This window comes from Numida meleagris, chromosome 1, assembly GCF_002078875.1.
Source record: "Numida meleagris isolate 19003 breed g44 Domestic line chromosome 1, NumMel1.0, whole genome shotgun sequence".
Lineage (NCBI taxonomy): Eukaryota > Metazoa > Chordata > Aves > Galliformes > Numididae > Numida > Numida meleagris.
In genome coordinates this window covers 50,497,646-50,519,121 of record NC_034409.1, presented here as the reverse complement: position 1 = coordinate 50,519,121, position 21,476 = coordinate 50,497,646, and the positions used below count along the sequence as shown (strand labels likewise).

General features: G+C 42.3%; 1 protein-coding gene across 1 annotated transcript in view; it reads left to right on the top strand.

The window, feature by feature from the left end:
* Positions 1-21,476, top strand: part of EP300 (E1A binding protein p300) — a 57,947-nt gene that overhangs the window by 12,197 nt on the left and 24,274 nt on the right. The window contains exons 2-12 of the mRNA XM_021384431.1: positions 857-1,515; positions 9,230-9,406; positions 11,500-11,761; positions 12,493-12,606; positions 13,452-13,688; positions 16,335-16,428; positions 17,171-17,305; positions 17,625-17,742; positions 18,164-18,338; positions 20,451-20,528; positions 21,345-21,454. Of these exons, the coding sequence (XP_021240106.1) occupies positions 857-1,515; positions 9,230-9,406; positions 11,500-11,761; positions 12,493-12,606; positions 13,452-13,688; positions 16,335-16,428; positions 17,171-17,305; positions 17,625-17,742; positions 18,164-18,338; positions 20,451-20,528; positions 21,345-21,454 (2,159 nt within the window). The remainder of the gene's footprint in view (positions 1-856; positions 1,516-9,229; positions 9,407-11,499; positions 11,762-12,492; positions 12,607-13,451; positions 13,689-16,334; positions 16,429-17,170; positions 17,306-17,624; positions 17,743-18,163; positions 18,339-20,450; positions 20,529-21,344; positions 21,455-21,476) is intronic.

The window sequence follows — 21,476 nt, the reverse complement described above, 5'->3', positions numbered from 1 at the left end:
CAAATACTAAGCTTTATGGCCTAGTTAGTAGGGGTAGCTGCATCCTACAATAGCTCTACTGTTAGCCATAGACTTTCTAGATTGCTTTTGTTTTAGCTACCTTAGATTAAGTACCTGGATCAAGGTGCATGCTATCGCTGCAGACATAGGAACTTTTAAAGTGTTTTTTTTTAATCCTAATATGTTTTCACAGCTTCATGGCGAGGAAGGTTATTTTGATTGTTTTCTGGCTATGGTCATTTTTGGGAAAAATACTGCCTATTCCATGAAGCTCAGTTTAATTGTGCAGGTCTGTGCTGGGAAGGGTTGGATGTAAAAAGTTGAAAGAAACAGCCACCAAACTACCAAACTACAACAAAACTGTTTTCTTTTTACTGTTTTATAAACGTTTTCTGAAAAGCACATAACAATATTAGTTGTCTCTTCCTGAAAGTGATACTTCAGTGAAAGCTTAAAAATTAAGGTGGTGCTTTCTCATCAGTGTTTTAATGCCTGATTCCATTGGCAGACTATAGAATGTTAACAGTTTTTCTGTCCTTTCCCTTCAAATTTCGTGAGTTGGGAGATCATGTTATAAGGTCCCTAGTGATCTTTCAAAATAAGCTGTTGTAGGAAAGTCAAGTAGAATGGTAATTTCTGATTTAGACTTGGTAAGGTTTAGAAACTACTTTTATGATGACTAATTTGGATAGTTTTCAATAACAATTGATTGAGGAATCCCACTGGAACATAGCAAGTGAATTTTTGATAGTTAAATAAAAAGGAAAAAAAAAAGAATCGATAAACAAGATTTTTATTCAAGAAGAAAACTTCTCCTGCTGCTTGCACTGACCTTATAAAATTTCTTGTTTTTCAGATTTTGGATCGCTGTTTGATCTGGAACATGACTTGCCAGATGAACTGATCAGCTCCACAGAACTGGGACTCACCAATGGTGGTGACATTAATCAGCTGCAGACCAGCCTTGGCCTGGCACAAGATGCTGCCTCTAAACACAAGCAGCTGTCAGAACTTTTACGGGCTGGTAGCTCCCCAAATCTCAATATGGGGGTTGGTGGCCCTGGCCAGGGCATGGCCGGCCAAACTCCACAGAATAGTCCTGGAATGGGAATGTTGAACAGCATGGTGAAAAGCCCCATGGCACAGGCTGGGTTGACTTCTCCCAGTATGGCGATGGGTACAAGTGGACCAAACCAGAGTCCTTCAGCCCAATCTACAGCAGGAATGTTGCCAACAGTAAACAGTCCAGTTAACCAGCCTGGCATGGGAATGAACACGGGGATGAATGCTGGCATGAATCCTGGGATGTTGGCAGCAGGCAATGGACAGGGGGTGATGCAGGGGCAAGTCATGAACGGTTCGATTGGAGCAGGCAGAGGGCGACCAAACATGCCATACCCAAATCCGGGAATGGGAACTGCTGGTAACTTGTTGGCTGAGACACTTCAGCAAGGCTCTCCGCAGATGGGCGGACAGGCTGGACTGAGGGGGCCACAGCCCGGAGCCATGAACAAGGTAAAGCAAGCTAAGCTTAACTTCAGTACCTTCCTTCACAACGTTTTATTTTATCTGCAGTATAGATTCTATAGAATAGGGTTTTTGTCTTTTAGGAGTCCTGGATCTTGTGGTAAATAATTTATATATTGCCAAATTGGTATTTATGGCAATCAGGGGAAGCAAGAAGTTACTCAACAAGCATGGTTGTTGCTAGGTTAAGCAGTGTTGTTTTTTTTTTTTAATTCTGTGACAGTAGAGATTATCAGTGTTATTGTAAACTTGACTTGATAGAATCATAGAATCAGCTAGGTTGGAAAAGACCTACAAGATCATCCAGTCCAACCATCCACCTACCACCAATAACCCCACTAAACCATGTCTCTCAATGCTATATCTAAATGCTTCTTGATAGTATTTATTCTATTTCATGTTTTTGTCTGTAACTGTATTTTCCCATCTAGTGCAGTGAGTGTGATGGGAACAAAATGAGATCTTTTAGAAGTTACGGTGCTTTTCTGTGTGACGCTTAATGAGAGTATTTGCTGCCTAAGAGCTGATGAGTATTGGTTTGTGCTGTAGCAGATGAGAAGAGGCAAATACCAGTTAGAATGAGCTGATGTGCAGAACATGTTAAGGCATACATTGGCCTTGTAGAGAAATACAGACTTGAGTTATTGGAGAGGGAATGCTCGTGTGAATACCTACAAACAAGAGTTGGGTTCCTAAAGACTGTTCAACTGCACCCAGCTCTAGTTTTTAGTTTAGAAAGATTTTATCTACAGGAGAGTAAATCAGAAAGCTGAAAAAACCCCTTCTTTTTATATTGGTGGGGGGAGATGTGCTTTTATTTTGTAATTTAAGAGATTTGAATGAAGCTGTTGTGGATTTGCTCTGGAAAAGTGAGGAGAGGCCAAGTGATTAAAGTTACAAGTTGTTTAAAAGTTGTCTTACCTTGCACAAATAGCTTTATTAGCATAGGGAAACAGATGAATGTTGCATAACTTTTTAGGTTTTGGTTAAAAAGCCTAGAAAATATGTAAATGTTTCATTTCATTTGATATACGGCTGTTTTGTGTTTATTGGTTAATGAGTGGAAGCTTTATTTTTAGAAGGACTGAATTCTGCCGTGTTGATGATTTTGCTATGTTTTAATGTACTAAATATGAATATCTTATGAACGTTGTTATAATCTTTTTTGATCTTAGCTGCTTGCTTGAGCTCCGTGTGCTGCTGACTGTGGTTCCAATACTTGTGGCCAGCAGCGAGTTCATTTTGTGGTCTGTTCATTTCACGTAGCTTTGCACTGTTGCAATGTCCCATTGCTACAGGAGAGAAATCACTATGTAGTTCATAGTGGAAAGAAATACTTGGAAGTGTTTTTGTACTGGAATTAGTTGATGGTTTACTTTGTTATACTTTGGTCTTCAAAAAGCTGTATTCCGAGGTCTGAAATTAATGTATTGAGTTTCAGGGCGAAATGTAACATCTTAATCCTTATTTATTGTAGCTGAGGTAGAGCTTTAAGCTATTAAAAACAACAACAACGGAACACCATCTTCTTCATCTAGAAGAAATCGAGGAAGGCCAAAAAATCAAGTTTTTGGCTGAGATAGTTCGAAACGAAGCCGTCTTCATGGCTTCTTAAAGTCCCGCCTTGTGCTTTACGTCTGAAGTAAGCAGCACCTTGTGCTTTGGGCAGTCTCCACACCAATGCATAACTTCTGCTTTTTTGCTTGGAGTCTCAGACTGATTTAAAAAAAAAAAAGAAAAAAAAAAGGAGAGGAAAAAGGAGAAAAAAACAAGGCTTAAGGTAAAGCTCTTTAATTGTTGAGAAAATGCTTGGAGATTCATAGGGTGAGCTCAATGGGCACAGCCCGTGTGTAGCTGCTCCGGCTGCCGGATGAGAAAGCACGGTCTGAAATGGAGGCTGAAATTCCAGAATGTCTTCAATTGGTTTGGCTGCTGGCAGGGAGCCTGTGTTTCACTTTGTGCAGCGGAGTTAGCGCAGTCTGACAACAGGCATGTCGGACCGCTTTATCTCTCCACCCATCTGCTTTTGTTTTTCCCCCCACCTACAAATCTTCACAAAGTAGATGAAAACACAAGACCCTAAGCAGTTGTTTTCAAAAGCCTTTTTTTTTTTAATTGGTAAATTTAGCACGGTGTTGCTGCCAGTGTGGGAGTTTGTGGAGTAACTTTCGTACGTTTCCTTCATCACTGCGAAAATGGGCATTATTTCAGAGCTGTCCTTTGGTAGGAGGGGAAAAAAATACACAAGACACTTGGGCTGCGCACAACGATGTCACGATGGCTTTCCAGAGTCTGCCTCTCTATGTGGTGGGAGGCTGCTTCTGGGAGTTGTCCTTCAATAAAACAGAGGTGTGTCGTCTGCTGTGGCTTTTACAGACAGGTAGCATGTTTGCTGGGATGTTAACTTACGGGGAGAGAGGAGGTTGTGCTCTTCTAACGGTAAAGAGGAGCTCCAAGTGGTCCTGGATTTGAGCAGCAGGGCGGGCACGCTTCGGCTTTGTTCTGCCGTCCCATGGAGCTGCTGAAGTGTTTTCTTCCTCTCCTGAAAGACTGGGGCAGTGGGACGCTCGCTTTGCATGGTAGGCATGTTCCTCACTTTCCCTGTTGTGAGGGTTACTTTTGTTGTTGGCTTTTTTTTTTGCACTTGAAATCCCAAATGCCCATAACCAATTGATTTGAGGTCAACAGATACGCACAAACTTGGATTGTCCTAATCAGCCACTTGTGGTGTGCTCCAGTGCTGTAGCTTTATGTATGCTGCAAGCAATCCCTGAAATACAAACAAACATTCCTGTCTCTGTAGCAGTGGTGCTGAGAAATGAATCCAGGCATGAAACTCACCTGGTCATTGAAAAAGAAGTTATAATTTGAATGAGTTTTCTGATGCACCTTAAATGCACCTGATGCTAGGAGCGGGGATGGGCTGAGGGAGAGGGTGCTGTGGTCAGGGCATGGGTCCTACTGTGGTACTGGGGTGGCTTCCCAGCACCTGGGAAGGTTCAGCCTGGAAGGAATGTTTGGATAGGAAAGGAATTAAAACAAGTTTTGCTTTCTTGAATAGCTTTTTGTTTGATGGGTGCTTGATTGTGCACAAGTTAAGAGGACAGACATTCCTATTACTCTTGAAATAGAGTTTTGGAAACTGTAATGCTTTGATTCTTTCACCATTTAGGCTTTTTTTTTTTTCAGGCTTTTTTATTTCACTGGCTAGCCTTCCTTCCAGTTCTGATTTAAGAGTAAACAGCAAACTTAAGCTCCATAGTAACTTAAGAACAAGTTCATCTTTCCTGTTTTGAACCATTCCTCACTTGGAAGTGTATATAGTTAAAACTTCAGTGTGGCTCTTCCTCTGGGCTCCTTCTGCTGTTCCCAGTTATTGCTGAGGTCTTATAGTTCAGCCTCTTGTTAGAGGGCCATGCCCTTCACAAAGTGCCCACGTCCACCTGACCTTCAGGCCATTTACATTGGGTCTCCCACTGATCCCCACAATGCTCTTTCATCAGCAAAAGGGACCCGAAGGCAATCTAGGAGAGTAGGGGAGCTGCTGCCTCTGCTGTTGGATTGCTTCAGTTGTGTGTGAAATTACTCAAAACATTTAGAATTGGTGTTAATTCTTTGTAATGTGGCTTATGGTTTGAGTATATACAGAGCTCTCTCCACTTATGACTAGAGGCACTATTCTGTTTTATCAGTGCTTAGCACTTGTATTAAGAATCAATTGTCATGTTTTACAAGGACAATTATTTAGACCTTCATTTAAATAAAACAGAAAGAAAGAAATGTCCTGTTGAAAGTTGCCAAGATGGAAAATCATGACACCCTCCAGTAGCAGATTTAGGTAAAGAAAATAAAAACCAGCTTACATGTATTAATGTTAGCATACTCGTGTCACGCTTAGGGCAGCGGGAGGTTCCTGCTCTTGGTTGCTTTATATCTATTTGACTCAATGTGCAAGTGTACCTATAGCATTTAGATTCTGTGCCCTAAGTGTGCCCTATGGTCAAGTGCTAATTCATTGAAAGTGCAGCTGTACGTTGTGGATCTTTGCTTTTTCTTCTTTGGTGTAAAAGATGGATAATTGCTCACTTTGTCGCAATGTGTGAAGGGAGTGTGTTTGAGGGAGAAAGGGAGCAGGAGGGCTTTGTCTTTGGGGATCTAAGTTTGGGTGGGTAGGGGAGTTTCTTGCACAAATGGCAGTGAAATAATGCTTGTGTCTTCCAATAGATACGCTAAAACATAATGAGGTCACATGCAGAGAATAACCATCATTAACAGTCCTTGGAAAGATTGTAGCAGATATCTCTGGCGCAGTTTTGTTAGACTGTATCTGGGTCCAGTGAAGCTCTATCAGAGGGTTGAATGGCACCAGAAAGTGATGTGCAATAAATCAGTTACAAGATCTCCTATTTAAAAAGCCTGCTGGAATTTAATAAAAATAACTTCCTGGTTTAGGAGAGTTAATTAACTTCTACTTGCAAATATGGAAAGATTACATCAGCGTGCTCTTAAACTAGTGCATGTACTACAGTTACCCCAATAGAGATGCATAGCTGATAGTGCAAATGTTGGGTTATTCCAATCAACATTATAAACTCAGTGGAGGCAGGAAAGTCAAGCACAGTTGTTTTCTGCTGTGTAGAAGGAATAAGCATTTGAGATTACCTTTGCCACCTAGCAGCCATGCATCGTCATCTTTTGCTTCACTGCCTTTTATCCCCCTTGTCCTTTACTGTGACGTGCCTCTGCTCTGCTGTGTGTGAAGGCCTCGTGTATGTAATGGAAGGAACCTGAGGCTGAGGAGAGAGAGAGAGAGGCAAATGGCAGGTGGGGTGAGTGAGGAAGGGCGATGGGAAGAGCACAGGAAGGAGTGAGCAGAGGCTGCACTCGCTGACTTTGGGCCACAGTGCAGCCGCATATGTTTTTACACGGTGTTATAAAGGAAGTCTTGTTCCTATCTCATGCACTGCCACCAGCACCGCCTTGCCTTGGCTGTGCTTGATGGTGTACCTACCCCTCACCACCAATGGCTCCCTGGTTTGATGGTGAACTGTATGTCAGCCTCTCTGCGTTTTTTTTCCAACTGATGAAGTCCAAGTCTGCAGGATTGGTTTTTTTTTTTTCTTCCTTCTGTGATTAGTTATTAGGTCACGTGGTTTTTCCTGTTTGATATCCCCCTCCCCACTTCCCCTTATATCCGTGTTTCCCAGTGTGTCACACCAAATGTCTCTAGCATGCTCCTGCTTCCAGTGCCAGGGTCACTGATGAGATCCTATGACGTTGCTGTGAGGAAGCTGCCACGTGCCCCTTCCCCTGACTCAGCCCGGAGCTGTGTGCACATTGTCTGTATCACATCAGTGGGTCAGTGACAGCAGGAATGGGGACACCACTGTGAAGCTCAGCTGTGGATCTGGCAGCTGTCATTCTCGCCTGGACCGAGGGATGGCTGCTTATTTCCTCCAGGAGACTGAGGCAGTTGGGGCTTTAATGCCCTTCTCAGGTGATGCTTGTGTGTGGCTTTCAGGGTCACTTTGCAATGCCCACCCTCTGACCTGGCCAGCCCCTACATTTCTGCCATGCAGCCCAATTGTTGGAGGGGCTGGCGTTGCACCCCAAGCAATGCCAATGGCTCGTGCTTGAGAATCTTTGTGCTTCGTCAGCTTGATCAGAACATCTGATATCAATGGGAGAACTCCCCCAGTTTTCTTAAGCTGAGCATCTTGCTTTCTCCCAATGATGTCAGAGTTTGAAAACGTGCCTTCAGCCTTCAAATCTGAATTGTTTGGTTAGTTTTCGTTAAGGCTGATAGCAGCATAAGTTGTACAGGTTCTGTGGGGCAGTGTTAGTGATGGCCAACACAGTATATGCTATAGCACATCATATGTGCTCTGGTGACGGCTAACTTCATGTTTTCTTAAGGAAATGACTCCCACAGTCCATCTTACACTGAGCTTTGAATCTGCTGGTCAGTTTTAGGCAGCAATGACAATAGGGAAACGTATTTAGAGATACCAGTGCACTTGACTACCTGTAGCTGCAAGGGCTTGGGTCTTACCTGTGTCATTTTGGGCAGCAGCTGCCTGTCCCCATGTGTGTATTCATCACGGTTGAGACAGGGCAGTAACAGTGCTGAAGGAGACAAAGGAAGCATTTTTAGCTTTTCTTCATCATTGCACAACTTATCTGCCATTTGTAGATGTCCTTTTCATTTCTCTCTAGTGAATTTCTGCTGTGTGATTATAGTTACTGCTTGGGGTGGGGGGAAGGGGTTGTCATCAGGTATCTGACAAGTGAATTTCCTTGAAGTGTCAGACTTCTCAGTAAGCTTTGTGCCGTTTTTCCTGTAGCATTGGTTTGATTCAGCTTTATTTTACAAATGCAAGTTGAAGGCTGTTGTAACAGACCCGCAGAAGTTAAAACCTGAAAAAAGAAAACTTTGGGTAATAACAGATAACAGGTAATCTCTGGGCACGTACGTTACTTTTCTGTGCAAGTTGAAGAGACTTGGTGAGGAGCAGGAACAAAGTGCTTCTACTTAGGGGAAGAGGATCTGAGAGCAAATGCGGGAGTGATTGGACAGATGCATGCTGTAGGAGCTTGTATGCGCTTCTTGATTAAGTCTGGGTATTTTCCTGGATCCAAAAAAGCATCAAGTAGCCTGAACGCTGAGTCACATGCTGATGTGAATTGAAGTGTCACAGCTCTCTGAAGTACTTTTGTGCCTTTCTTACTGTGAGCTAAGGCTGCTCAAGGATCCTGCCTGAGTAATGGTGAGAGCTTGGTAGCCTTAACAAAAAAACTCCAGTTTTCCTGGTCGTCTTCTATTGCTAGTTGTTTTAGTCTGAGAAGGCCAAATTTTTTTGAAAACTAGATGGGAATAGAATGGAAAAGTCAGAGGGCAGACTACTTCATGGGCAGGATTGATCCTGTTCCTTCAATTCTGGAGCACTCCAAGGCAACAAACTGTATATTCTGTTATGCTAAAACTGTTGAGTATGCAAATAGTTGATGCACAGTGCAGAAAGGAACATACAGCGTGTGTCAGTCTGCTTTCACAGTATGGCTGGATAGCTTTGTTTTATTTGCAGCATTCCTTCCTACTGTCTCGTTTGAGCTCAAGTAGTGCTCACTGTAAGCAAGTTACAGTGCCTGTGTGCTTGTGGTCTTACCTGTGTTTGTGGAGTATTCTTAAACTGAAAACTGTTGTGCATTGAAAATGCAGACCTGAATTGTTATAGCCCTTTGGAGTGGAGCTGTGGGAGTGCTGACAGTTGGGTGGGAAGTATTTGGGGTAAACCATGCTGATATGAATGAAGGTGGTATTTGTTTCCTTTTGGAGGCTGCACATGCAGGAAGCAGAACATTTCTGCCGTACTCCGGATTTGTGATTGAGAAACTGATATGAGGAATCTGTTGAACTAAATGTTGGGTTTTTTTTTGAAGACTCAGGGCAGTTCCAACCAAACTGACCTCAGGGTTGATAGATTGGCCTTGATCTGCTTATAGTAACAGTCAGACTGAGAAGTTAATGTTGTGTGGTAGATGTAAATACATGCACATGAGGGAGCAAGGGAAGCACATGGATCAGGATTGCATTGTAGCTGTGTCGTGGCTTTGATCACCTTTGCTTCTGTGAAATACTCATTTGCCTTTTGAATTGTGAACTTGAATTCTTACTTGAATGTCTTGCCGTTTTAATTCTTAGATGGGAATGATGAGCAATCCCAGTCCTTATGGTCAGCCATATAGTCAGAATACTGGGCAGCAGATTGGAGCCACTGGTCTCGGACCTCAGATGCAGAATAAGACTGGACTGCAAAATAGCTTACCGCAGTTTCAAATGGACAAGAAGCCAGTTCCTGGGACAGGAATGCCTAACATGGTAAGTAGAGTGAAAGCTATCTCCAGCAAATGCTGTAGCAAACCAAAGCAGAACAATGTGCAGTGCTCAGATACTGCCATATTAGAAGTTTTGCGGCTGTGAATGCATGTTCTGAATCTACACATTGAGTATTTGCTTAAGCTCCTAAAATGGCTGATGTGGAGGAGAGAGCCGAGTTGTGCTCTCTCTGTTAAGTTGCACCTCTTCTTCGCACCCTTGAAGCCCTGTTAGCAGAGGAAATGTAAAGGAGCTCCTTATCTGAAGTTAACTTTTGCTGCTTGTATGGGCACCTCTGCTCTCCTGTCCCATCCTTTCTCTTGCGGTTGGTTCACTGGGTTCCTTCTCAGTGTAGTTTTGTCTTGAGGATGTTTTTCCTGCTTGTACTTGCTGATGCTTTTGAGAGAAGTAGTTCTTATCGTATGTATTACGTGCGATAGTGTCTAGAAGCCCCACTTGAGCGTTCATTCCTGTTGTGCTCTTACATGAACATATGCAATGGTCCTGGTGTTGCTGCAGCTGCTCTGCTGTTCCCTCATTGCCCCCAGCACTGAGGCTGCAGGAAGGCTTGAAGAAAGGGGAAGTGAGTGGTGGAAAAAGTGGATGGCCCAAGCTTATAAACGACAAGCATTAGATTCCCTAGCTTGAATTTCACAGTAGTGCCGAGTGCTCTAGGAGAGCAAGGGCTAAATGTGTTTGCTTTGTTATTCTAAGAGCCTAAGTTGTTTAGGGGGAAGACATGCAATATGCCCCACTGTTGTTTTTTTTTTCCATACATATATTCTTGTTTGTGAAACAAAATTGTGCTTCTGAATATAGCTTGTGTTTTTCACTGCTTCAGATCTTAGATTGTTTGCCTCCTTGGGAGTCAGTCTCTTGACCTAAGTAATTTGCTGAAAAAACACTTCCAGGTAAATTTGTATCTCTGAATTCAATAAAGGTCAAGTCTTTGAATTTTATTTCTTTAAGTTGAGCATGAAACACTAGAATCCTAGTACTACCAGTTAGTTATATGAACCAATAAAGAAACTGCCAAAACTTACTGTCAAGCTTTTGTTCAATTTAGAGCATGTAACTCTTCTGAAGTTGAGCTGCTACCCAGCTGGACCTAGGAGTGAAGAGTTGTTGCTATCTCTCTTGTCATTTAGAATGACAGACTGCAAAAAGGCAGCTACAGTTGTACTGGAACTTAGAAAAGCCCTGAAGGGACTGAGTAACTGGTAGTCTTCTTGTAAAATGAAAGGTTAATGCTGCTATATAAGAACTGGAGTTTAGGAATGCAGGTAGTTGAGCTCTAAAAAAAACTGGAGATCTTTATAAACATTCCCTAAAACATTCTGTAAGTGAAGAGTCCATTACAAACTGAAGGCTTTTGAAGTGAAACGAGCAACACAGAATTCCCAAGCCTTTTTCCTTTGCTGAGTGCTTGTCACACTTCATCTGGAAGAAAGAGGAAGAAGTCTGAAGAAATAAACGTCAGTATGGAAGAAGTAGTAGGTGTTGCCATACTTGACATTAGTTCTCTAACATCTATTGTGCTGAAGTTGTGCTTCATCTTTAGCAGAGACTGGCCGATGCCTTTTCTCAGTATGTACAAGCTTCCTAATGGCAAAAGGTTCCCTTAAGTTCCCTTTCATTCTCCTTTTCTAGGATTCATTAGTTGAAGTGCTCAGTATAAACAGGGGGAAAAAATTTTCCTTCAAAAAGTGCTTTCCTCCACTAATTTAAGAATTGTGGATGCAATTTTGTAGCCTCCAAAAGATTTGAGGCCCAAGTGCTCTTAATACTTAGTAGTTGGGCTAGCAGCAGGCATTAACCTGTGAGCATGTGCAAAGTGAAGTTCTGCTGGTCTTTGATAAGGCAAGAGCTAGAACTAGGGAGGGTATGATATGAGGAAGACATTGTGGTTGGCAAGTATTGCCAGCGCTGTTGTTGGGAGGTGTTTAATATGGATCATCCAGATGTACAGGTAGGTGGGATATTCCCTTGATCACACAGTGTAGTAGTTCTTCATATTTTTTTTTTTGTGTTTCCACGCTAAATAGGTGATTCTTAAATAGATTTATTTCTGGACATTTCCTTTCTCCTTCCTCCAGGGTCAGCAGCAGGCTCCCCAAGTTCAGCAAGCTGGGATGGGGCCAGCAGCTTCACAAGGAATGGGGTCTGGAGCGCCGACAGCAGATCCAGAAAAACGCAAACTCATTCAGCAACAACTAGTTCTCCTCTTACACGCTCACAAGTGTCAACGGCGAGAACAGGCCAACGGTGAGGTGCGGCAGTGCAACCTCCCTCATTGCCGAACCATGAAGAATGTCCTGAACCACATGACACATTGTCAGGCTGGCAAATCTTGCCAGGGTAAGTGGAGGAGGAGTGGTTATGTAGATGTGGTCGACTTCTGCAAGGCCAGAAGGGCTCATGGTAAAAGATGGAGAACAAGTGGGTGGCTTGGGAAACTGAATTTTTTTTTTAACTTGTCTGTCCCCTTAGGGAAGCAAATTGTAACCTCCTCCTCAGTCTTTGAAAGTTTAGTCAAGTTAAGGCGAGATTACACAAACGAATGAGAATGTTTTGCTTAACTTAGTAACTCACTGCAAGACCTTTTGGATGCTGTCATCTGATAACAGGCACAGAGGAGGAATCTGCAAGCAGAACTCTTTCCCTGAAACGGAAGGGACAAATCTTAAGTAATAACTAGCCAGGAATTATGCTGGTTCTGGCTCCAGTGAACTCCTAATCTGTCCTAGAAGCCAAGGGAATGTGTGCTCTTTTTGGTAGCCTAAGCGCATCTGCATTGTGCCAGTTGCTGGCATCTTCATTGCTTTCATGTGCCCAATCCCTTTATGTATACGGTGTTGTCTTCAGAGCTAGGCTTGGAAATATACGGTAGAGCTTCCAAGCAAATTTAATTGAGCCATTCTAGCTATGTATTCAGGGCTGGATAATACTGAACTGTCTCAATCCTTTACTGAACTGTGATGTAGATGTGTGCCCTGAGAGAAACAGTTACTTCCTACCTAGTTTGTATTGGCTGTGTGGAGATGCTGGCATTAGTTTGTAAAGGCTTCTCATTCCTTCCCCTTTCTCAGTGGCGCATTGCGCATCTTCTCGACAAATCATCTCGCACTGGAAGAACTGTACAAGACATGACTGTCCTGTATGTTTGCCTCTCAAAAATGCTGGGGACAAAAGAAACCAACAATGTAAGTCTGCTAGGGAGCTCTGTGTGTTGGATAAACCATAAAATGCGTGTTGGGAGTTGCTCGTACACTGGTGATGGATGGTGCTCTTTGACCTGGGAATACGCAGTACAATTGTCATTTTGACTTGGTGTGGCAGAATATCTTTCTGCTGCTGATAGCTAGTTTTTGTGGAAGCTTTCTAGCTTCCAAATCTATTGGATTTTTCTGGCAGGAGAGTGGTATGGGTGAACAAGAACTGTAGCGCTCTCAACCAGTTGATTTGCTTTTCTCTACCACCTGTTGAAGCTGATGATCTTCTGGAGACAGACATGCGCACAGAGAGGGTTGTGCCATTTCAGCACTGGACTTTGATGTTCTGTCTTCCTCTGTTTGCATTATGTCTCCTTGGTCTTCCTGCCAAAATTTGCAAGATTTCTGTCCTGGTGTTAACTGTATCCTCACGGTTCTTAATGTTATTTTGGGCTCTTTGCAAGACATGAGCTGGGATATTTCTTGTTCTAAGAAAATAAAAATTGAAGCATTGCAATGGCTGTAGAAGAGCTGTACCCTTCTGTCTTTAACCTCTGTGATGTGTGCCTCTGTTCTCAGTTTTGAGCAAACAATGTCCTGAATACTTAAGGATTTCTTCTCAGCAGCTCAGAAGGAAAACAATGTTATTGAAATGACTGCCTGGGTCAAAATTTGATGTCCCTTTTCAGGGTGCCTTTTCCAGACCTGGCCTCTTACTTGCATAGTCCTAGAAGGAGACGTTTTGGTTCTAAACAACCAATAGTCTCCTCCCTCCTTTTGTAGACCTCTTTGGTTACCTCCCACTGTCTTTACTAACTTTGGTGCATCTCTTCCAGCGCTACTGGGTGGAGCTGCAGTAGGACTTGCAAATACTGGCTCTGTGGGCGTGGGGCAGCAGACTACGCCCAGCATAAGCACTACCAGTCAGATAGACCCCAGCTCCATCGAGAGAGCCTATGCAGCCCTTGGACTAACCTATCAAGGGAACCAGATGCAGACACAGTCTCAGGCTCAAGTGAAGAATCAGCAACAAGGACAGTCACCCCAGGGTCTGCGCCCGATGAATCCTATGAGTAAGTTGATCTGTCAGTGTTAAAATACAAACTACTGGCAATTTTCCTGTACTATATCCGATGGAAATTTTCTTATCTACTACCCGAGTACAGATAGTTAACTTGCAAAAGATGTGAATTTCCACTATTTTAGACATGAAATGTCAAGCTACTCAGTGGTACAGGGGACTTCAGAGGGCCCAAATATCTTCTCTTGGAAAACAAACTTTCTGGGAAAAGAATGTTTTTCTGGAAAAAATACTTTTTGGGGGGGAAGGAGCTGATTTTTCTAAAGCATGTTATTTCATGTTGTTTTGTAGCTTTATAATGGTACTGTTATGTCAATGCCAGGAGCTTTTTGAGTTTTTAATTGGAAATGCATGCGTTAGAATGCCTGTGTTCAAATGTGCTTCCTTGTCACTTGGACAGTAGCATTTTGTAGTTGTTTCTCAGATCTGCAATGCTAGTTTTAAAAATGAAAAGCAGTACATTCCTGTCTCTCTGAATTCTATCATATGGACTCATGTAACTGTAAACTGTCTGTGTGGCTTATTGTAAAACCATACAAGACTGCATAGGAATTTAAATTTGAAGTGTGTTTAATTGTGCCCTGGCTATCATTGGTGTCAAAGTAACCTTTAACCATCAAATCTAACATTGATAGCTTGAGATGACATCACAGGAAATTTTTTCAGCCCCAGTTCTTAGCTTGAGTTGCTTTAATTGAAAAGTGGAGAGATGGACTGGTAGACATTTGTCACAATCTTGTGTGGAGTTGTAGTGGTCTGGCCTATATGCCTCATGACAAGCTCATGTACACAGTGAGTGCTGTGCATGCACGGGAGTGCCAAGGGGGGACAATGGAGAGGTTGCTAAGAAAAGTAGCAGTTGGTTGTAGGTTGCAGTTTGTGCTGTGTCTGCACCGAAGGACGTCGTACTCGTGAGTTACTCATAAAGACTGTTGGATAGTGTAGACTTGTTAATGAGATGATCGATCCTCATAGGTTTCTTGCAGCTTGTATATTGCTAAAACTTTGCCTTCTAGTATGTGAAGCATTTGTTTTAAATTGAGTCCTGAGAGCTTAGTCTTAGAACAACTAGATAAAAATTACAGTTTTCAATTCTTCGTTAGAAATTCATCTATTTGTAAAACACTGGAAGCCCCAGAAAGTTACAGTGAGTGGCTTGGGAAATTGAAAGTAATATGTAATCCCTTTTTTTTCCCAAGTGAAATGCTTCTGTGTTTGTTTTTTATGTATTTATTTTTCCACATACAGACATAGATGCCTGTGCCTTTTTACTGGGCAGTCCTATTAGCACCAACAAAAAGAAAAGCCAAAGAGATGGGTTAAAAAGTTCTTGGAGAGTGAAGAAGTGAAACTTAATGTAGAAAGGACAAGCATGGAGAGTGTAGACTTCTTGCTTATTTCATTATTAGGAGTGGGAGTTAAAACAGCTGAGGTAGGAATCGTAGAATCATAAAATGGTTTGGGTTGGAAAGGACCTTAAAGGTCAGCCAGTTCCAGCCCCCCTGCTATAGGCAGGGATGCCTCCCACTAGACCAGGTTGCTCAAAGCCTCATCCAGCCTGGCCTTGAATGCCTCCAGGGAGGGGCATCCAGAACCTCTTTGGGCATCAGCTCATGGGCTGTGTAACAGCAGGGCAAGTTTAGGACAAAGATCAGGATTTGTTGAGGGCTCTGATCTGAAGAGATGCAGACCAAAGGTTTGCAGTTGTCTTCTACCCCACGTTGCTCTCAGGTGGCAAAGTAGATCTGCGAAGGATTAGAAAAAAGGTAATTAGTGTTGGGGGAGGAACTAGAGGGAGCGGTATGAAAAGGCTGTTAAACTGTTGGTTGTGATCTTAAAAGCATATGTAAGAAATGCTATACTTAGTTTCAGAAGATTTCTCTTTTATGCAGTATTTAATTTCTCCTGAAGTACAGATTCTGTAGGATTCAGGTGTCTTGAATATGTATAAAGACTAGTAATGGTTTTCTTACTACTCAGCTTCACCAAGTGATCTATTCAGAAATTCCAGGTAGAAATACGCTCCATTTCTCTTGAGTCTTAACTGTACTGTGTAGGCACTTTCTATGGTGATTGAGGTCTGCTGTGATTCAGAAAAGATGTTAGTACATAAACTACTGGAGCCTTTTCCTATAAAGGACTGTCAGTTTTCTTTTTTTTTATACCTACACTGGATTAGTTGTAGGATCCTTAAGTGTGGAACATGTGAGTGTGAATCTTGTCAGATATAGGTTGTAGCTGCATCTTTGGTTTTGAATCCTTTGAGTATATGTCCTCTAAGCCTCTGAATCACAGAAGAAACTTCTAAGGAAACAACAGAATTTGTTTGTAATGCAGAACCTTCTGCAGGAAAACATTCTGGTACGTAGTATTGGCAGAAAATGGAAACTGCTTGTTTGCTGAGAAGTTCAGAAAGATGAGCAGAAGAATAATATTGCTGATGTTTCACTTGGAGGGCACCAGCATTGTGCCTCATACTTCAATTTGGTAAAAGGAAGAAGGTAAATGGTAAAGAGTAATTAAACTCCTTTCACGAAATCCAAGTACTTTTAAAGTCTAGACCTCTGTTGTTGCTGAACAATTGCTAAATCATGCACAGTAGCTAGGCAGCTCATTTTGTACTTTTTATGTTTTCTAGGTGCGAATCCAATGGGGGTGAATGGAGGAGTAGGAGTTCAAACCCCCAGTCTGCTGCCTGACTCAATGTTACATTCAACCATGAATTCCCAAAAGTAAGTTGACGAACTCTTTGCAAACCAGTGATTTTATTCAGCTACAAATGCTGATGATTGCTCATAACAAAGTAGATGAAGGTGAAAAAGGTGTATGTAAGGATCTTGTGTGCTTATACTGGGAGGGGCAGAGCTGATTATAGCTACGAAGTACAGTTGGAAAAGAAGTCTTGTAGTTGCTGTATCTTTGTTTCCATCCTTTCTAGAGATCTGTGTGTCCCTCTTAACTTTTGCACTCAGTGCTTGCAAACTGATGTTGTTAGGCCACAGAGGTTACAGTTGTTATCTGGATTAGTAACTGGGCAGATCTGAAGCACCAGTGCATTTACTGAGTGGGATGGCATACCACAAGTTTGCTGTTGGTCTGCAGTGGGACTAAGGGGCAAGCTATTCACTGAGGTGTAAAAGTGATACTTGTGCTTAATAGTCTCATGGCACTTTATGCATAAACAGTGGGATAAATTCCATTGATTGTTATCGGTCCCTCTGGATTTTGTAGCTTTTGTTCCAGTTTTCAGAATCCTTGGATAGCACAGCGTGTACTCTTCTGCAGTCCTCTTTAATCCTGGGAGGGATGCGTTGTTTTGGTGTCTGTGCTGCTATTTCTGCACAGTTTGTCCATTGATTAGGGAATGGCTGAACTAGCACTTTGTACTAACATTATTCTAAAAGAGACTATCACTGTAAGATGACTAAGCTTGGGCTGGACTTCCATCCTCAAATTCTTACTCTGTTTTTGAAGCTCCATGATGAGTGAAAGCGCCAACGTTGCTAGTCTGGGGGCTATGCCAACAGCTCAACCATCCAATACGGGAATTCGAAAGCAGTGGCATGAAGATATTACTCAGGATCTCCGAAATCATCTTGTTCATAAACTGTGAGTAGCTAATAACAAAACAAGGGGCTGGGATGTGGAGCTTGTAAGGGTCAGTGAGAAGGAAAGGCAAGAAACCTGATGGAGGTGTTCTTGCTTTCCTTATCCTTCATGGAGCTGCACGTGCTGCTTTGGGGCTGTTGTCTTGGAAATGTTTCATTCCGTACTCAGCCCATCAACACACCAGGAGCATCACTTGGAGACAGGAGCAGTGCCTCAGTCCATCAAAAATTTGCTTACTGCTTTGTGTTCCCATCAGTTGGGGTTGATTCTGAGGTCCAGGTTTGGAGACATCCTAATAGCTTGCATGCTTTTTCTTCAGAGTCCAAGCCATATTTCCTACACCTGACCCTGCAGCATTGAAGGATCGGCGTATGGAGAATCTGGTGGCATATGCTCGGAAAGTGGAAGGCGATATGTATGAATCGGCAAATAGCAGGGTGAGATGCTGTCCTCTGTCATCTGGTTGCGTCTCTCTAATCCCACCTAGCAGTGGTTGGAGTGGAAGAGGTGTGGAAAGCAGAGATGAGTGTCCCAGGGCTGCTGGCTTGGGTCTAGGAACCAGCCAGCTGCTGGTGTGCTGGTAGTCGGGGTGGTGCCTGTCGTGCTGTGCTGTGCCTGAGACATGCTTGATGAAAAGAAAAATTTTGCGTGGTGCCCTGATGGTTGCCAGAAATGCCCCGAGCAGCGCCTGTGTTTGCGTACCAACCTCCCTGGCAGCCCTGCAAAGGGGAAGCTTCCCCACTCCTAAGCTGGAATTTGCATGTGGAAGGATGTCTTCCAAGCTTTGCTGACTGTGACCTGTTGCCTTATTTTAACATATCTCCTTCCCATTCCTGGCTTGTGTTCCTCTCCCAACAGGCAGAGTATTATCACTTGCTAGCTGAGAAAATCTATAAGATTCAGAAGGAGTTGGAGGAAAAGCGAAGAACCAGGCTGCAGAAGCAAAACATGATACCAAGTGCTCCGGGCATGCCACAGGCTCCTGTGAATCAAGGGCCCAACATGGGACAGCCTCAGCCAGGGATGTCTACAAGTAAGAGCAGTTGGGTTAGTTATTGCTTGATACGGGTCAAATATATGTAGTGTTTTTCTGGCATGCTGGAGAGCATTTTGCCAGTGTTGTTTCACCATTACCTGGTTTATTATTATTATTGGGCCCCTCACTGCAAGAAAGACGCTGAGGCCCTGGAGCGTGTTCAGAGGAGGGCAATGAAGCTGGTGAGGGGTCTGGAGCACAGGCCCTATGAGGAGCGGCTGAGGAAGCTGGGATTGTTCAGTCTGGAGAAGAGGAGGCTCAGGGCGGACCTTATCACTCTCTATAACTACCTGAAGGGAGGTTGTAGTGAGCTGGGGGTCAGCCTCTTCTCTCTTGTAACTAGTGACAGGACGAGGGGGAATGGCCTCAAGTTGCGCCAGGGGAGATTTACGCTGGACATTAGGAAACACTACTTTACTGAAAGAGTGGTCAGGCGCTGGTATGGGCTGCCCAGGGAGGTGGTTGAGTCACCGTCCCTGGAGGTGTTCAAGAAACATTTAGATATAGCGTTGAGAGACATGGTTTAGTGGGGTTATTGGTGGTAGGTGGATGGTTGGACTGGATGGTCTTGTAGGTCTTTTCCAACCTAGCTAATTCTATGATTCTATGATTTGGTCTTGTGAGCATATTGAAGTATCCTAGCCCTTTATGCTATATTAGGGGGAATGGAGGACACTGTAGAAACTTAGGCTCATTAGTCTGACCTCTAGAATTGACTGAGTTGTAGTAACTGAAGTTAACTTTAACAAACGTGTTTTAGTAATTTTTAACTGGTGTTTAAAATGATTATTATTGCTGCTAAGCAGGAAGTCTGATAATTGAAGTATTTCTCCAATTTATATTATTTATGCCTTTGAAAGTTTATGTAGTGCTTGCCCTATGTCATGTTTGTTTGTCTGGTTTGGCGTTTTGTTTTGTTTTGTTTTGAACAAATAGCTTTTATAGTGTGCAGTGACAACTAGATTTTAGTATTTTTCCCCATGTAGCTGTCTTGTGTTTCACAGTAGTTCTGTTACTTGACCCTCCTAATGCTAAACAGATTATTATTATTATATTCCCTTGTAACCAGGCATTTGCATATTAGAGTAAAAATGACTTTGGAAAGGAGCTAATGATCAAAATTGTAATGCTACTGAAGACTGTTATCTGTTCACAGAATTAGGAAGTTATCAGACACGGTAGGCTTTGTCAGGTAACAGGTGAAAACAAGTAAAGCTAATTCTTGCACTTGATATTTTTCCTCCATTCATTCATTCCTGCATGTTTTTAGATACTTCACAGTAAAGAACTGAGTTCTTATGACATCTAATGGGAACAGATGTATAGCTGTCAATGACACTATAATAAATTGTCTGAAGAACATGAAGTCAAAATCAGAATTAGTCAATTGAGGAGGCAAGAATCTTGGGTTATTTTTCTGAATTTTTCTGATGCTGCATGGTGATCCAGTAATTCCAGCGTTACGCTGCGAGAAGCTTAATCTGAGGGTTTTTTCTACTTATTTAAATATGAATGTATTTCCAGTCTGGATCTTTTCATACTTGAACTGGATTTACCAAGTTGCATTACCAAAAAGCAGGAAAGGCCTTTAAGATTGGTACTATAAATGTATTTGCTGTAACTTCCTCTAGATGATAAATGTTCAGGAGTAGATGTGATATTTTGGTTGTTTATCCCATAAGCTGGAATTGCCGAACTTCAGAATTTTGATAAAATAGTTCAAACCATCCCATTTTTATATTATTTTCAACCTGGAAGTGCAGTAACAGTGTAGAGTGGTTTGTAGAAATTCTTGTGGTCTGGAATGTTCATGAGCTGCTGAGTTTGTCATTGTACTTCTACAACATATTTCATATTTGTCTATGTTTCTAAAATCTGGCTGTAAGAATGCTTTTGTCAGTTGGATACGTTCATATTTCCAAGGATGTTTCTGGGTTTTGCTTCATACTTGAGGGACTCTTGAGTATGTTTAGAATTACTGGACAATGTCCATACGTTGTTGTTTTTTTTACAAGAGGATTTTAGTTTTCATTAAAATGTTTTTTCGATTAAAAACCAGATGGTTTCTAAATGCCATAATCTTATTCCAGTATCTTTTTTTTTATACAGATGGTCCTTTAACTGACCCAACGCTGATACGTGCTAATGTGCCAAACCAGATGATGAATCGCATGCAGGCACAGCCAGGTAAATTTTAGAAGAAAATTTGCTACTGTGATGGTGAAAGAATCTTGGAATTAGGCAGCTCTTGCTGAAGTGTTGCAGCCTTTGTTTCACCTGCTATTTTCCCATTTGACCGAGAAAATAGATCTATACTTTATATACATATATGTGTGTGCGTGTGTATATATATATATATGTACGCACATATGTATGTATGTACTTGTGTGTGTTTCTATGCACAATGGTGTTTCATTTTCTTGGGAATGTGAGCTGCTTGTTAGCTGCTTGCTTTGTTAAATGAAGAACTTGATTTTTTTTTTTGAAGTTTCTGTGTGAACATGAGGTAGTTTAGTTGACCTACCAGCTTAGGGTGAGGGCACGTCCATAGCAGAGGAAGGATGCTGAGAATTGCTGATCTGGGGTAGAACCTTGGCTGCATTCTCAAGAAGTATACTAGCCAATATAAAAAGCACTTAAAGAAATGAAGATTCACAGTCAGGAATTCCAAGAAATGAACTTCTAATAATGAAGACAGTGCAAGCTATCAGAAATCGTATGTGGGAAATTGTATGTCTTTCAGGGGAAAAAAGCCAGTATGTATTCTGAAGTATAGTAGCTTGGATGCTTGATACTTAAAATCATTCTGTTAATTGATGGGTAGGAGAAGGTATTTCCCTTATGTGCTTTCCATTGCATGCTTGAAAATTTTTTCATTAAAAAAAAAAGAGAAGAAACTAATTCTGCTGACATTGAATGGTGCCCAAAGGAGAATTCAGGCCTCTGTTCATAAATTGTTTTTTTGTTTGTTTTTGTTTGTTTGTTTTTGGCACGAATGCACAGGAATGAATCAGTTTGGCCACATGAACATGCAGCTGTCACCGATGGGACCCCGGCAAACCCCTCCTCTTCAGCACCCTGGACAGCTAAGCCAGGCCGGGGCCATGAACCAGGTCAGTGCACTTCCCTTCATCC